The sequence below is a fragment of the Myripristis murdjan genome, chromosome 1, assembly GCF_902150065.1.
Source record: "Myripristis murdjan chromosome 1, fMyrMur1.1, whole genome shotgun sequence".
Lineage (NCBI taxonomy): Eukaryota > Metazoa > Chordata > Actinopteri > Holocentriformes > Holocentridae > Myripristis > Myripristis murdjan.
Window position 1 is genome coordinate 18,026,519 of NC_043980.1, and position 16,548 is coordinate 18,043,066.

Genomic DNA, 16,548 nt, shown 5'->3' on the forward strand with positions numbered 1-16,548 from the left:
GTGTATGTGTGTGTCATCATATTGTCCAGTTGTTTATGGCCATTGACTTAAAAAATATATTGATAACATTTTTGATTGACTATAATTTGTGAAATACTGCCTGTGATGTGGAAACTATTATTTCAGAGGATGCTAAGATAGCAAAATATTAGTCTTTAATGTAAAGAAACAAAGCCAATCTGTGCCAATCTCGGCCCAAATTCTGCCTGAAAACGTGAGGCGTGGATGGTCCCCTGGTCTAGATTCAAGCCAAAGTATTGTAATTTTACAATACATTAACATATATGTTTGTTGTTTCAACTTAAATGCCTCTGTTGGTCCTAGTCTCCAGTGCACAGCAGCTTGTAAAAGGGTAAACAACCTGAACAGAGGAGAAAACTCACACTGTTATGCTGTCAAAAATAAGAACAACACTGTGATGTGATGTTTTGGAAATTTCACACAGGTCCAATTTAGGAAAAGTGTTTGAGGTTGTGTGGCATCACTGTGGTAATAATTAGCTGTAGTTGTCAGAGTGTCAAAGCCGGCTGAAACATGTTACTGACAACGTCTAAGATCAGAATAACGCAACATGATTTATGTCAAATACATATCAGTCAAATTTATTTATTTACATACTTGTCTGAATACATCTGGATTTGGTGAAAGCACCCATGCATACAGAAAATCTTCCAACCGATACCCTTCATTAGTATAGCACAGTATATGCAACCAGGTGCTCTGCGATTTACGGACACAGCATGACACCATAACACATGAGCAGAAACATTGTGTGCACTTTAAACACAGCCTTGTGCTATGCAAGGTTTCCAACTTATGCATCTTTAATTCAAAGTTGAAATACCATTCATTTTGCTTTCCAATTAATATTCATGGATGAATTTACATAACGTATAAACCACACAGCATAATAGGATCATAGATCTTCTAGAGTATGTACACACAACTACATTTACAATAATACAATTTGTGAAAGCCTAAAAAGTTGTCGATATTGTTTTCTTTATAACAAACTGCACTTAATATAACAAAGCACATACTGTATAATAGAAAGTAACTGTCGATTTGCTAAGTGTCAAAGATCATACACTGGTTCTGCTTGACACATTTCAAGTATTTAAAATACATGATTGCGGAGCATTTGAACAACTTTCAGAGCCTTAAATAATATATCATGGTAGAAAAGATGTTATTTTTTTAAACTCTCTTCTACCAAGCTCTCTGAATTGCTGTAATGACAAAAGATGAGTTGCGCTGTTGCAGTCTAACTGTGATTTAGGTCAGCACCAATGTTAAAAACTCAGATCAGACTGACAAAAGCTGGGCTTAACTCAGCTGCTGGCCCTCAGGGCCTGTCGGATCTCCTGGTGGGTCATGACTCATGTACCATGGATTCATCACATCAGATTTAGTGTAATCTGGATTAGGGAGAAAGGATGAAAAGCACTATTTGTCTTTTATATGCCACCTCTGACATTTTGCTGATCAAAAGAATCGCATAATCAATTTGAACATCCTTGGGCTTAGCAAATAAAAAACAGCTATGACTTGTGGATAAAGGATCAAAGCAAGGCAAAGCAGATTCTTGAGTGAGAAAGAAATTCTCTATCCAGAAAGAAATGAGGTGAAATGTAGGCCTCTGAGCCACGTGGGCTGATGGCTGGCTGGGCTGTGTTAGGCAGGGGGGCATTTCCATGGTGAGCACATGCATGTGTATGGGGAACATGGTGATAGATTGAGAGGGAGGCTGAGGAGAGTGGTGGGGGGCTGCTGCTGGGATACTGTCCATGAGATTTGGTTCAGTCTTATCATTCATAGACAAGTCAAGAGAGAAACTTGCTGTGCCCCGCACACTTTTTTTTTTCTTTTTTTACATTTCGTTATTTTTATTTTTTTTTTGGATCTTGTTCACAGGATGGCTGGGGGGATATCAGCGAGAACCCAGGCAGAGCGAGGGAGGTGTCAGAACAGAGTCTGGTCTCTTTGAGATGATCTTCCCTCTTGTTGTCTTTCTGCCCTTCTCTGTTCTGCCAATCAAAGTCTCCTCAGATTGTGCTCCTCTGTGCAGGAGCCTTTCCTCAGGGTGATGTCGTCCACAGCCATCTCTCCGCTCCTGCCTCGCCCGCGCTCCCCCTTCAGGATCACCTGTGAACAGCAGCACAGTTAGCCCACACTGGAGGAACAACATTCACAGTTTATGATCACTGAAGATTTGTTAAATTTCTGCTTAAAGATGATGTCAATCCTAAATTTTACAGATCCTCTATATTTAACGTAAAATGATAGACTAATTTATTTTTTATGAACAGGGATTGATTATTTTCTCTTCACTGCTTGCAGAAATGTCTGTAGGAATAATAGTTTACATTTTACAGATGTGTGTGGCTGTAAGTTAACTTCTTTGACTTACACTCTCCAGGCCTGTGCCCCATAATGTGATCTGGGTGTGCCTCCAGCCATTGCCTCCTGTCCTTCCCCAGACTGCTGGACTGTACTGCTTCCCCTTCTTTACAAACACCTGCAGCATGCCCACATGGTGCCCTGCCAGCTTGTGGCGGAACGACAGGCACAGATTGCCGTCGTTCCAGGGTGGGGTCAGTGGCAGGACCAGCCGTGCCCCTCGGCCACTCCTCTTGTTGCCCACCTCAGGAATAGTGAGGTACCGCCCACCTGTGGAGGAAAAAACACTGCCGCTCAATGTCTTCATTGAAAACTGACCTGACAGCGTACATCCTTGGAATTCAGTTTTACATCATTTCCATGTGATTTGCTGCTTTTCAATTCATTTCATTAATAGTCTCTAATCACTGGCTTGTTAGATTGCCATTAGATTGATGTGAAATTATTTGAACTGATTTGAACAAATAAAATGAACTCATCTGAACCATGTTCTCTTGAATTCCCTCATGAAAAAAATCTCATGTGAAATAAACCACATGTGATTTTCATGTTGGTTTGTCCACATGTGATTATTTCTCATGTGAAAACCAACCATATCACGTGTTCCAAAACCACATGTGGTGTATTTCCCATGTGAAATGTGTGAAATACATAAATGAATCTGTAAACTGAACAAAACAAAATGATTTTATATGGGATCCAAGTGCTGAATTTGTGAAACAAAAGACTGTGGGAAAAAATAGACTCAGGAGAAAAAGATGTCCCATTTACATTTCTTCCCCCTGAAAATACAGCCAGGAAAATTGATTTTCATTAATTTATGTATTAGTTGGTTATAGTACAACTATGTACTAGGAATAAAAAATTAAAGGTGAAAGTGCTTCTGGCTAACAGCTAATTAATGCCAATATATTTTGCTTATCTAGCGGATCCGTGTAGGGTTGGGTATGTATATCCACAGAGGGGTGCAGTAAGTATCTGTAGGCCACAGAGGCTCTCTGCATAAGTTATGGTTCCTGTGCCGACAATCACCACAGACAATGCACAGTCATTAGGGTTTGCCAGTAGCTTTCCGACAGACTGTCTAGTTATACAGGCCTGACGATTAAAAAAGCCATGCATATTCTGGTATGCTGCCTATAATGTGAAATGCACACATTTTAATCAAGTCCTTATCCAAGTCTTCGTAAAACAACAATGACAACTAAATGATGCTAAATTAAAAAAAAAAAAAAAAAGTATGGAATATCCAGCACATTTTCAGGTAAACATTAATAGAAAATGTAGTGAAATGATGAATTCCTAGAATATTTCAGCATGCGCGCATTCACACCGGTCATATCAATGCCAGTTGACAGGAAAAAGGCAAGAGCAAAAGACATACATGGATATACATAGAAAGAACATGAAGGAAGACTTTGTTACTGTGCAATAAAATCAATCAATCAATCAATCAATCAATCCATGAACAGTGTCAGGAAAGTGCTTTTGTAATAATGTTTGTTTGCAGCACGTTTTTTTTTTTTTTTTTTTTATTCAGAAAGGCACACTGCATGCATCAAAAAGGCATGTAAGTCTAATTTGAGAAGTCCAAGTTGCAGTTTGATTGCATGCTTACTGAGTTGCTGTGATTGGTTCTCATGTATATGCAAAAGTGGCGGTATTGTTATGGTAATTTCACAACCCACATTCACCCAACTTCCCTCCTAGAACATTCCTGCAAATTTCACAAAGTCCTGAGCTGGAAGATTGGCAAATATTCTGGACTCGCAATATTGCTACGGTTTACAAACAACCACGTGTCATAACATCGCCAGGGTGTTTCCTATACCTGTAGCATGTGTGAAAAGCGCTACAATGTGGCCACTTATGTGATGTCAGTGTTTAGCCTTGCAGAAAGCAACTGTTAATCTGCTAAACTTCAGTGTTTTCCCACAGATCTCAAAGGTCTGGACATAGACGGGTTGAAATGAGAATTACCACTGGCACACTTATGTGCACTAATGAATGAGCACAAACTTGGTTGAAATGAGGCCTAATCCTGGATGTCTGGAAGTACACTAACAAACGCCCTGACACTAGCCAGTTGGCCAGACTCAGCCAGCTGAATTGTCAGTGAAATGGTTCCAATCTGCTGCTCCTTGTAGACTCCACACACCCTCTTGACATAATTCATCACATTTTCTCCTCATTTGAACCTCAAATAATATGGTGTCTCGTTGCCATTTCAAAATAAAGCCATACAGGTGCCACTGATGGGTGGTGTAATCCTCTCCTCATTTGCATCTCTTTGTCAAGCAAAGCACTGATCTGAAACCTGGGAAAAGGCAAACTACTTCTCTGTAGTAATTTTCATCTTGACCTGTTATTGGGTACAACAAAATGGAGCCTTTACAGATTGTCTGGGAGTGTGTGTATGTGTGTGTGAAAATGTTAAGTGGGGTCAAATTCTGCGGTCAAACGCAGCGGGCATGTCCCATTTTCTCTTGATGACTGTAAAACAAACAAGAAAAACCAAATAAAGCAACTCAAAATGAAACAAAAACACAGAAATACGTGGCTTCCCTTCCTTCAGCTGCAAATGTACAACATTCATGCGTCTTACTTAATGTGTGTAAGACAGTAAGTTCTCTGACATTAAATTACCAGATGGATCAGCCGTCGTCTCCCAGTGCAGGTCACCATCTCTGTCTCTGATCCAACCACAGAGACCGTTATCAAAGGAGCAGCTCAGATACCCGGCATCTAACGGGAATAAAGGATACTTTTCAGAAAGGTGCAGTAAACACACGCAAAAGGCCTCAGTGCTGCTTTCTAGATAATGGCTCAGAGTCAGACTCGCCCTGCTGTGTGAATATGACTTTACCAGAAGCAAGAAAGCTCCTTCTGGTGAACATGATAGCATAATAAAAGTCTGCACATCGTTACAATGAAAGATTTCACTGGAAGAGCCGATACACTGACAGATCAAATGAGACTGAACTTGCTTAAATGGCCAGAGAAAATGCATTCATTCAAGTAAATCTTGTTTTTTTCATGAGTGGATTTGTTGACATCGCCGTGTGAGTGTTAGTATGCGTGTGGGTAAGTGTGTGCAAGTGCAATACCTCTCAAGATATACTGTCTTGTACACATGCCACGAACCATAATAAAATGCATCATGATTATGACAGTGTGTAATAATTTAATATGACTGATGAGTTCTATATAATGCTCCATAGAAAATGATAACAAAGGAACACAAGCAAAAACAACTGCTATGTTATCCATGCGTTACCGTACAAATTTCTCTGAACAGGAGAATAGCATCCATCATTTTGTCCCTGAGATGGGTTTGTGAAAAATATTTCTGTTTATTTTCTGAGCCAGTGAAAACGCCCTCTTGCTTGATACTACATTGCCAATGATGCGCTGTGAATCAAAATAAGTGCATACGGTAGCTAAACCATTAGACGATGTAAACTGCATACCGCTGGCATCAGTAAATAACAGAGACCAGATGTGATAGACAATTCTGGTTTGTTTGAGCGCCATGGTGTTATGGTTATTGTTGCAGAAGCTAAACATCAAGTGTTATGGCACTTACGACCAGTGCAATAATCTGCTTCCAAATTAATCAATTAATCATTCAAGCAGTGATGCAATCAAGCAAACATAATGTGAGAAGCGGAAAAGTGTGGCAGAACATTTTGGGCTGTGGGCCATTATTTAAACGGGATGGCCAGATGTTGTGCGTCACCTCTTGGTGAGGCCCGATCAAAACACATCTGCTCGCTGCTCATCGTATCTCTCCCTCAGCAGTTCTGCACTGCTGCAGGGCTTGACTGTCAGCTCTGTTTGGCCCACTACAAATGTAACTCGCCCACTGTTGTTTTAGCTCTCCTGTCGGTGGCTGTGTTGTGGCCCGCCTCTGTCAAATGCCTTATGTTTACCTGGGTCGTCTCTCACTTCGTCGGCCGTGTTGCCCAGCTCAATGTCAAAGTCGATCCCCAGGACGGTGTTGTGGCCGTGGTTTCGGGGAACTGAGGAGGGAGGCAACAGGGACAGGGTTAGATAAAAGATTACCAGAGGTATTTTATTTGCCATCCCTGCTTGTGACTATTGTGTGGCCTTGTTTTATTGCAGCAAAGGAACATCTGGGATACACCGAGATGAAATAATCAATGGCATGGTTTCATGCCTGCGTAACCACAACTGAGCACTTCTAACATTTCAGTGTTGTTCAGAAACACTGCCATGTAAGAGTAGCCAGATGAGTTTTTTTTAAAGGGTTGGCAGCACTGAACAGACAGCTGAGACTAAAATACATGGGAGAGATTACTAACAGTCAAGGTTTGATTCACAGAGAAGAAAGCTGGCATGGTGAATAAGTTACAGCAAAGGGAGATCCATATGTTGAGCCTGCGTGAATGCTGACAACATGTTGAAGCAGTACAATCTGGAGAAACACACACACACACACACACACACACACACGCGTGCCGGTGCAGAGTCCTAAAATAGCTTCTTTCCTGCTCTTGTGGGGTCACACTACCCAAAATATACAGGCCAAGCTCCCTTATTAAAGGTCAACAGACAAGTGGAGCATAAAAGGTTGCTTTTATCCCTTTAATCCTACAGTGTGAGATTTCCTGTACTGCAACCCCTTTGATCACATCACCCTGGCTTACTGGGATGAAAATGCCAGAGATTCTGACAAAAGAGTTTGAGAAAACTTTGGAGAATAATGCGTGTCATTGCTCTGTGCTGGCATTTTTAAAATGACGCTGTTCAACCTAAGGGGGGCGCTACGACACTGGTTTGACTGTAGTCACAACCATAAAACATAAAAAAACATAAAAAACAAAAAAACAAACATAAAAAATTAAAGACTTTCTGACTGTTTTTGAAGATCATAAATTTATTCAACATAGTCACTGGGGTCTAACAACAAACTATGTGTGTACAAGTGAAGTAATTCATGTAAACAAATCTAGGTTGTTTACATGGAAAACTCCAGAGAATGATGTATCTCATTGCTCCATTTTAGCATCTTTAGATGCTCTTAGGTGCAAGGCTGAGGGCTGATTGAAGTGAGGACCATGAGGCTCATCTGCCAAAAAGTGTGACTCAGACTGACAATGACATCTGAGTCAATATCAGTATAAAGTGCCATTGAGACTTCTCAATTACACAAAAAAAAAGATGAGATTTTCCACTGAACTCCATATCCATTGTATAAAGTAGACCTTAAGCTGTTAGAAATGCATGTTGGTCAAGCTCCTGCACCTTTTATAAATTGACTGCAAGCATAGAAAGTACAAGTGAATTGCAAAATGTGTCCACCCTGTCATGGGACAATTTCTAAATAGAGTAAATATGTTCTAATCATATTGATTACAAAATGTACATTTTCAGAAAGGTATTTGGTCCCTCGTTCAGGAATATATTTTAGTTTCTGGAAAACATCTCTCAAAAATACAGAAATTATGGAAAAATATGTTTGTATATGTAAAATCTGTGAAAGTTGTACTTTCTTTTCTGAATAAACTCTATAAATAAAGGTATCTGGTCAAACTTTGAAATAATTCTGTTTGGCCCTAATCTCTTAAGAGCAAAATCACACAAAAGGTTTTGATAACTTGTGAAAATAATAATTTATTCACGTAAAACATGAACATGACGGGGTGGACAATGACATGACGGGGTGGACAATGTTATGGTTTTGTCAACAAATGTTTTTTGTCAAAACATGACTTTTTCACCTACTGTATTTTGAATTGTGCACAGGTAGGCTACATTTGGAAATGACACTCAACAACAGCAAAAATAAATAAATAAAACCTTCAACTAGACGAAAAAACAAGATTGATATAAACAAAACAAAAACCATTCGTCCCTAAATGTAGGCCTACCACAAAAAGTAGAAACATAGGTATCCTTTCAAATGGTTTCTTTCTCTGCATATGTTTTGTCCTCCACTTGACTTCTGGAACACTGAAAAACTTATAAAACTGTTATAAAACTAGACTTGATGACGGGGTGGACAATGACAGGGTGGACGTTTCTGGCTGAAGTTAGCATTTAATGAGCACATGGTGGGCCATTAGCTAGCAACATGTATCAGTTAGGAAGGTGACTCTGTATACTTTAACAAACATATTTTGAATTTCTGAAAAGCATTTATATAGATTCATATTTTGCAATGACAGGGTGGACACATTAAGACTGAACACATTCAAGTTCAATCATAAAATGATGAAAATGTCAAAACATAAATGTTGATATGTACTCTCTCTGCATGAGCTATTCTTCACGCCATTTGTAAAAGACAAAGCAGTGGTAGTGATGTCACTGATTACAGCAGGTGGTTTCTTTTAGTGGCAGTAACCACCTAATGACGGGGTGGACAGCAAATCCAGGGACACATGCAAAATGTTTATTATTATTATGAAATTAGACCATAAATGATCCAATTGACTCATTTTATTCAAGTACTTGATGAGAGCAACAAGAGCATGTAAAAGGTTTGTACATTGTATATCATTTATCTACTTATTTCACTCAGTGAAGTTAGTAGAGAGGAGTTTGGGACATGGCAAAATCACATGCATCTAATCATAGAAAAATTTTTTAAATATGAAAAACACCCTTTTAAAGATGTATCTCTGTACCAATGTGTGTTTAAATGTTTGGCCATTTATAATAAACCCTCAGAGTTTTGTTATTTTGCAAATTTTTCATGAAAAGTGAGTGATTTCTGCCTGGGACACCAAATGGTACCCTATATTGATATTGACTCATCTATGAGAACTCGACCATCAAATTTTGAGCCCCGTCTCCTAAAAATTACATTCTTGAACAGCTAAACTGCATTCTCAGTTATGTCTTGAGAGGAACTTATACGTTTGTAATCAAAAGAATGTTTCACATACGACTTATTTATGCTCACAGATGAAGATCGGGTAAAGTGACTACTAGGAAGGGGTGTCAGTTTTCCCATGTATCATTTCCTTGATAAACAAACATGGCAGAAAGTTTTGAAGAAAAATAGAAGTCCGCTCATTCAAGCCATTTCAAACCACAGGAACCATAAATGGCCTGCCATTTGCAGAAAATGTGCCATGCCATGAGCACCGTGAACGCAAAAAGGAGCATAAATCAATCTTTAATCTGAAATCCACGCTAAGAGCTAGGCAGGGTAGCGGATGGTTTTTATACCTAAACCTAACTTTTCTTAAACATAACCAAGTGGCTAAAATTCTACTTAACATGAAATGCATGATACCTAAACTAGAAAAGTATTTGTGATATGTCGGAAATAAACGTAATCCATGACAAAATACATTTTCCCCTTAATGTAATAAAGAGTGCAGTTTAGTTGTAAGAGAATGTAATTTGTAGGAGACAGGGTTGCAAATTTCATGCTTACTATTTTTTTTCCAGTGCAGTCTAAAGGCTCCTCACTTCAATGCAATTTTACATATTGCACCTTTAAAACTGCCCTGATTAGACTGGCTCAATAACTTTGTTTGTTTATTTGTTTGTCCATATGTTATATGATATCTGAGACATTGCTGGTGAGACTTTGACAAAATTTGGAGGTATGATGCATCTGACCGCCGTCTTTCCTGATTACGACAAAAACTATCATTTATATAGGATGAATGCTTACTCTTGCTGTATTTCGGTATGAGGCCAGTCCACGCAAAGATGTACAAACTCAGTGGATTTTCAAGCGGCAAGCGACAGATAAACCTGTTCCCAATCTCTCAGCTGGACTCTTGCCCCTATGCCACAATTACTCAGTAGCCTGCACTTGAACTGTGACCCCGCTGGACTCCTCCACATGAGCCCCTTTCCAGTCTGCCTCTGCAGGGAAAGGGCCCTTCGCTGTGCTGTGTCATACCACCTGGCAGACTGGGATGTGATCTGACAGTCTCAGGAATCTGGAAGCGAAGAGGTCACACTTCCTCCAGGCTCTCCAGCAATCCCTGGCATCCCAGCCTGTGTGTGTGTGTGTGTGTGTGTGTGTGTGTGTGTGTGTGTGTGTGTGTGTGTGTGTGTATGCGTATGTGTGTCTGTGTTTTTAAGGAACTGGGTGTCCTAAAAATGCTGCATCCAATTGTAGAATATTATTTGGAGCAGGTTGCTGGGTTTCACCGAGAATAGAAAGGTAATATGCAGCTTTCCCAGTTGACAAGTTAACCGCTATTCTCTGGATGTTAAAGAAACAATAACTTGAAAGGTGACATTGTGACAGCGAGCAATAAAAAATAAATAAATAAAACAACTCTCTGTCCAGCCTATCTGCAATGAAGTGAAAGTCACCCCATAAACATGTCAGGATGAAAAGCATCAATCACTGTGTAAACACGAGTATGAGCAAATAGGGATATAAATGTTCTCGTCTATTCTTACACGCTACTATCTGTTTGTTTCATCAGATGTGACACTCGCTGCTGTACCACGTCATGTTGTGAGGGAACAAACAATTAAGTAAATATTTCTTTATACAATCCATCTCCGTTAGTCAACAGCTATGCTACAGCACTTGATAAATTTGATTTTTTCTAACACCCCCCTTCCTGTTATCTTGCCTCTTGACTTTGTCTGGTTCATTCCAGGCAAATATTTGTTGGGTCAGGAACGGCAATGCTCAAGAGGCAATTTCTTGTACTCTGCCAAAATGCTGTGTAAACAAAGCTCCAATCAAGTGCTTCAACACTTTCTTTTCCCCATCGTTTTGAGATAATGGGACACGTGCATTGATGATCTTGTTTTTGATAATCCATATTTCTTCTTTTCTCATTTGGTCAGATGCAATGTATTTATCCTTCGCTCTGTTCGTAGATCAGTGATGCTGTCCTCATATCGTGTTTGTGCAAGTCCAGATCGAAAGTAAACTACAAAGCCCCCTAAAGCGCTCAATTTCAACACCCACATTTGAGGCGCAATTGATGTGTTGTGCACGCAAGAGGGCTATTATTCAAATTATTTTCATTCAAATGTAATTATCTGACTCACTGTGTGGTGCCTCCTCTCTCTCTGTCTTATCTTATTTAAAACATCTTACAGACGCCCTGATTTCTGGAACTGCCCTGCTTTAGTGCAGGACTATTAGATTGATGTCTACCTCAAGTAGTGCAGGCAGGTGTTAATGTAATCTTCTCTCCTCTTTCCTTTCTCTAATTATGTGATGCCATCTGGCAAGGTGAGTTGGAACCACAATATCTCACCTCTTATACTCCACTCTGCTGTTGCATTTCGACTGCCAATTCTCCGTCAAGGCAGCTTAGTGTTAAGTTTTGGTAAACACTGAGAGTTGCACTGTCTATGCATTACACTACACACAATGAGAAAGGAGGGCTTTCACTTCATTACCAATGCTCAGTGATTGGAGGCCAGCCAAAAATATGCGCTGTACGGCAAGATGAGTATAAACAGGGAAAAAAGAGACGCAGGGACAGTTTAGTGTAATTGTTTTTTTATACTGTTAGGGTAACAGAACTGCTTTCCACTAATTCTCTGTTTCTGTTGCCTTGCACGTTAAGTATGGTCCCGATTCAGAACGTGTAAAAGACTTAGAGCTGCTTGTCACTCCTTTTTTCTCTGAAATCTGAGCAGTGTGAGAAAATGAAACACAAAAAGTCTGTAGTGGCAGATAAACGAACAACTGAAACCACGCTTCTTCAGTGGTGATGTTGGCTCCAGATCCAAAACCCATACAGTAAACCAATCTCATACTTTTAGGCTCTCTAATTCACCAACAAGTCTCTGTTTTTAAGAGGTGAGAGCATTTGACCTTGTGGGAGGAAAAAGTTGAATACACACATACAGCTTGAACATATCTAATATTTTTTTTTTCCTTAAATGGAATGATATCTTTTAGTTTTCATGGTGTACAATCTAAAACAAAGACTGGCAGTAAAACAGTTGTGCCGAGCAGTATATCTGGACAAATTTGTGATCTAGCAGACATGGACGCTGCTTCTTTCACGTTTCCAAGTCGGAGTCGGAATCTGTGTATCGTAATGTGAAGGTGGATGTGCCTTGATTTGCATATTCATTACTGCAAGTGCACATCTTGCAGGAGGTCACATATTCCCACGCGGAACTCCTGGGTTGAAATTGGTGCTGTGGGGTGTGTATGTAAAAACCGACTAATAAGCGCCAAAGCATGCACTTAAGTCAAGGTCTGAGGCAGATCCTCAGTGAGTCTGATAGCTTTGTTTCAGGTTAAAAGTGAAAATCAAAAATAACTCAGCCGCTCTGCATTAATATGCACCGTCATCAACTGTGTCCCTGATAGCATCTCCCGTTCAACAGTTTGCTTGCCTTTTGACCATTTGATCCATCAGTTGAATCAGTTTACATTACAAACTGTCCACAAATCTCCTAATTCTTAGAGCGCTACATATATTACTTTACTATGTCAAGGATTAGAGGACAGTTGTACTGCATGCCGATATTTAAAACTGACTGCCAGCAGCTCAGACCAATGGCACCAATCATGTGTTTGTGGAGTTTATATTTGAAGTGAGTAACGTGATGCAAATCATGTGTCAGGAGACAACTTCACTTGCAATTTGCCAGGATGTAATTTTGTTTTGTCATCTTTCATAATCAGACACAATGTTTCAGGATTCAGATGAAAGAAAATGCAAATAGTCTCTAATTTGGTTGGCTGAAGCCTGTCAGGGAAGTTGTGATGAAGATGAATGGTTTGACAGGGAAGTGAAGGTGTCTTTTCATATAGAGTAATATAATTAAGTTGGACGTGCGAGAAAAAGAAAATCAAAAGCTGTTTCTTACTGTGGACGTCGCCTCTCTGTTTGGTGACCTCCTTCTGGATGGTGTTGTCCACAGGGGTGACCTCTGGCTGCGGTGGTTGTCTGGTGGGAACCACTGGCCTTGGCGGGACGTATGGCTTGCGTGTGGGTACCGGCGGCTTCCTGGTGGGGACAAAGGGTTTCCTGGTGGGAAGTGCTGGCCTGCCTGGAGACGGTGTGACCCTCTTTGGGGGGAGAGGTGCTCTGGTGGAGGTTGTTGCTGTCATAGTCGTGGTAGTAGCTGCAGCTGTTTTGGGTATAATGGGGGAGATTCTCTTAGAAGTCAGTGGTGGGCGGATGGTAGTGGTCCTCCGATGGTCCAAGTCTGGGATGCGGTTGTGATGATTTGGAGGAACCTGCCCTGGTCTCGCGGGGTCAATGGCCACCTTAGGAATGGCTGAGATGATAAGAAAGGACAGGTGGAGCACCAAAACATGAGCAATTAAGATTTAATAAGGCACTGAACTGGCGAGGCACTGTACTGATTAGCTTAACCTTTAGAGAAAAAGCTCTTCATCTTTTCTAGCATTTACTGAGACTTAACAAAATGTTACCATCTTTAAAAAACGAGTCACGGGGCTCAAATCTAACTGAAACAAAAGCTCTCCCTGGCAAAATACCAGATGGACCTTTGTGTAAAATCAGTATGCTACAAGTTCACATTCCTCTTTTTTTTTTTTTTTTTTTTTTTGAGGGTACTTTTCAAGCATTGTTACTTTTATTTGACCTTTTCGGGTATTGTTGCTTCTATTTGACAACCCAAAGAGGAACAGGAAAGATGACATGCACTGAATATCCAGGGCCAGATTCAAACCGCAGCTCTCATGATTATGTAGCATGCATGTTAGCCAACTGAGCAACCAGCAAACCCCAAGTTGGTGATAATGTCTACATTAGTGAAATATTGTTTTCTGATGAAGTGATCCTCTGCCCACGTGCACGTCCTGATCAGTAATTCTTTGTGCGCTTGTAGCCCGAGGCCTTGCTGCATCAGGATCTGTGTCTGTAGTGATCTTTTCCCTCAAAGAGGCAGCGATGCCCTCAAGATCACCCTCACTCTGCTGATGTCATCAAAGTTACACCTCCTCTGTCTTTGTTCCTCCGTATATCCATCAGCTCCAGCACAGAATCAGAGATTTAGAGGAACTTCACCAGGGCTTCATGCGTGAGGAATGAGAGTGGACGAAGGTGAGCGGCTTGAACTCAGCCATTGCTGTCTCCGGTTTCAGGGAGGACTTTGATATGTGATACACAACTAGGATATTGCAACTCCAGTCCCAAAGCACTTTTGTAACACACCCCTCAGGCAGGCGACAGGGAGAAGTATTTGCGAGACGCTGTGCCAGGAGGTGTCCTCTGCACCGTCTAGATTGGTGTGCAGTTGTTTCTGTTGGATGATTAATTTAACTGCAAAGAATAATGATCGTAAATGACTTATTGGCCATTGAGCCGCTGCAAAAACAGAAGTGACACAGACTCATGAGCTGTCTGCAAGCTAGCCAAATAAGACACTCACCCTGAGGACAAACTACCACAAAGCATATGATTCCTTGTTTCTGTCGAGATTAAAATGGCCAGATGTCAAAAAAGAGTCAAGGCTCATTCAGGGCACATGTGATAAGGGAGCAGGGTAATCTAAGGAGTGAGTGACAGCCATTACAAAGAAAGGAATTCCAGCAAAGGTTTCAAGGCTGTTTCTCTCTCTGCTGCTGCTTTCCTCTCTGCCTTTTAAAAAACACAACCAAAGAAAACAAACGTGAGGCCCCTAGTCCCTTTGCCAGGAAAATTATTCTCGGTTCTTACGTTTGCAGTCGTGGCCCATCCCCCTGTAGCCGTCTTTGCATTTGCACTTGTATGAGCCTGGTGTGTTGTAGCAGGTGGCAAAGCTGCTGCAGTGGCTCTGGCCTGATGAACACTCATCCACATCTGAAACAAGCAAAACAAAAAAACAAAACAAACAAAAAAAAAATCAGACAGAGAAGCAGAAGAATATCAAAGGATAATTGCTTCACATCCACTTCAGAGCGAGCCAAGAGTTTATGTCACATGTCATGTTGGTGAAAGCGTATAATTGAATAACAGTCCACAGTCGCTGAATGCAATTAGCAAAACATCAATATGAGAAGTTGCATCGCAAAATCCTGACGGAGATCACAGACACTGAGGGTTTCTGCAAAGTCTTTTCAGGAGCAATCGCCACCCGATCCTGAAGCTATCATCGCTTAACCTCTATTGGTACTTTCCCAGATGCTGTTTACTCAGTAACGTTCAAGGTAAACCTGTGAATTTGTTCAAGGCAGATGGGAGGAATACTAATTCAAAATTTTAGAGGACAGGAATTCATAAGTATGTGCCCTGTTGAGGCAGTAGTAATCCAGCTTAAACTATATTTTGCAATAGTTCAACGAAATTTTTAGTTTTAAAGTATTTTTAGAAGTTTGTTACCGTGCATTTTTTGTCCATGTTAGCAGGGATGTAAAACCCAACCGGATAAAACTGAACCGTTCAATACAGAATACACCCTACAAAGTGCAAAACACATCTACTGTATGACAGCCATCCCACTACACATTTAACTGATGAATTAATGAATGAACAGTCAAGTAGATTTTTGCCTTTGAAAGAATATTTGTTGATTGCATGTCGTTATCCCAAATCTCTGAGTGAAATAAAAATTACTTTTGCAAATAAGACAAAATACAGAGAAGATGGGAAAAAGTACTGTTTTTTTTTTATCGCTGAAGAACAATACAAACCAAACTGGAACCAACGAAAAGACTGGACCAGCATATTCTTGTTTCATTATGTAGTATTTATTTATCATTTTCTTGTATTGCTGCCTGACACGTCTTGATTTAATGTCGGATTCACTCTCATCCTGGCCAGCACTGAGGCCCAGGCACTCACACCGACTGAGTAAAAAATTTATTTTTAATAATCTATTTTGATTTCATTTTTGCTGTGTGATTGCATCATTTTTGCAATGTGATTTTGTATTATATGATATTACAGCTGAGGATAAAACTATTTTACAAAGCAGTTTGAACTGATATTTTTGCTAATCACGTTTAGATAAAAAATATTTCTGTTGAGGGCAGCTTCCTTGACTGGCAGCTTGTTAGAGGCTGTATGATGAAAGTAGCTGCATCCAAACTGCTGATGTGGATGAATGAATGTGTTCATGTGCATGCTTGCTCTATTTTAAACTTGCTCACTCATTATCAGATGTAAGAACGACAACAACACCTGCTCTGTTCACAGTGACTCGGTTATGAGTCACAACATTTCAATGCGTCCAACTACTTTAAAGTTTTGCTTGTTGGAGTTTCACTACAGG

General features: G+C 40.3%; 1 protein-coding gene across 2 annotated transcripts in view; it reads right to left on the reverse strand.

The window, feature by feature from the left end:
• Positions 1 to 586: 586 nt before the first annotated feature.
• Positions 587 to 16,548, reverse strand: part of npnta (nephronectin a) — a 49,038-nt gene continuing 33,076 nt past the window's right edge. For both annotated transcript variants that reach the window (XM_030063678.1, XM_030063670.1), the window contains 6 exons: positions 15,015 to 15,137; positions 13,195 to 13,608; positions 6,333 to 6,422; positions 5,047 to 5,145; positions 2,411 to 2,670; positions 587 to 2,145 (listed from right to left, as the gene is read on the reverse strand). In XM_030063678.1, coding sequence (XP_029919538.1) covers positions 2,035 to 2,145; positions 2,411 to 2,670; positions 5,047 to 5,145; positions 6,333 to 6,422; positions 13,195 to 13,608; positions 15,015 to 15,137 — 1,097 coding nt within the window. In that variant the 3' untranslated portion in view covers positions 587 to 2,034. The remainder of the gene's footprint in view (positions 2,146 to 2,410; positions 2,671 to 5,046; positions 5,146 to 6,332; positions 6,423 to 13,194; positions 13,609 to 15,014; positions 15,138 to 16,548) is intronic.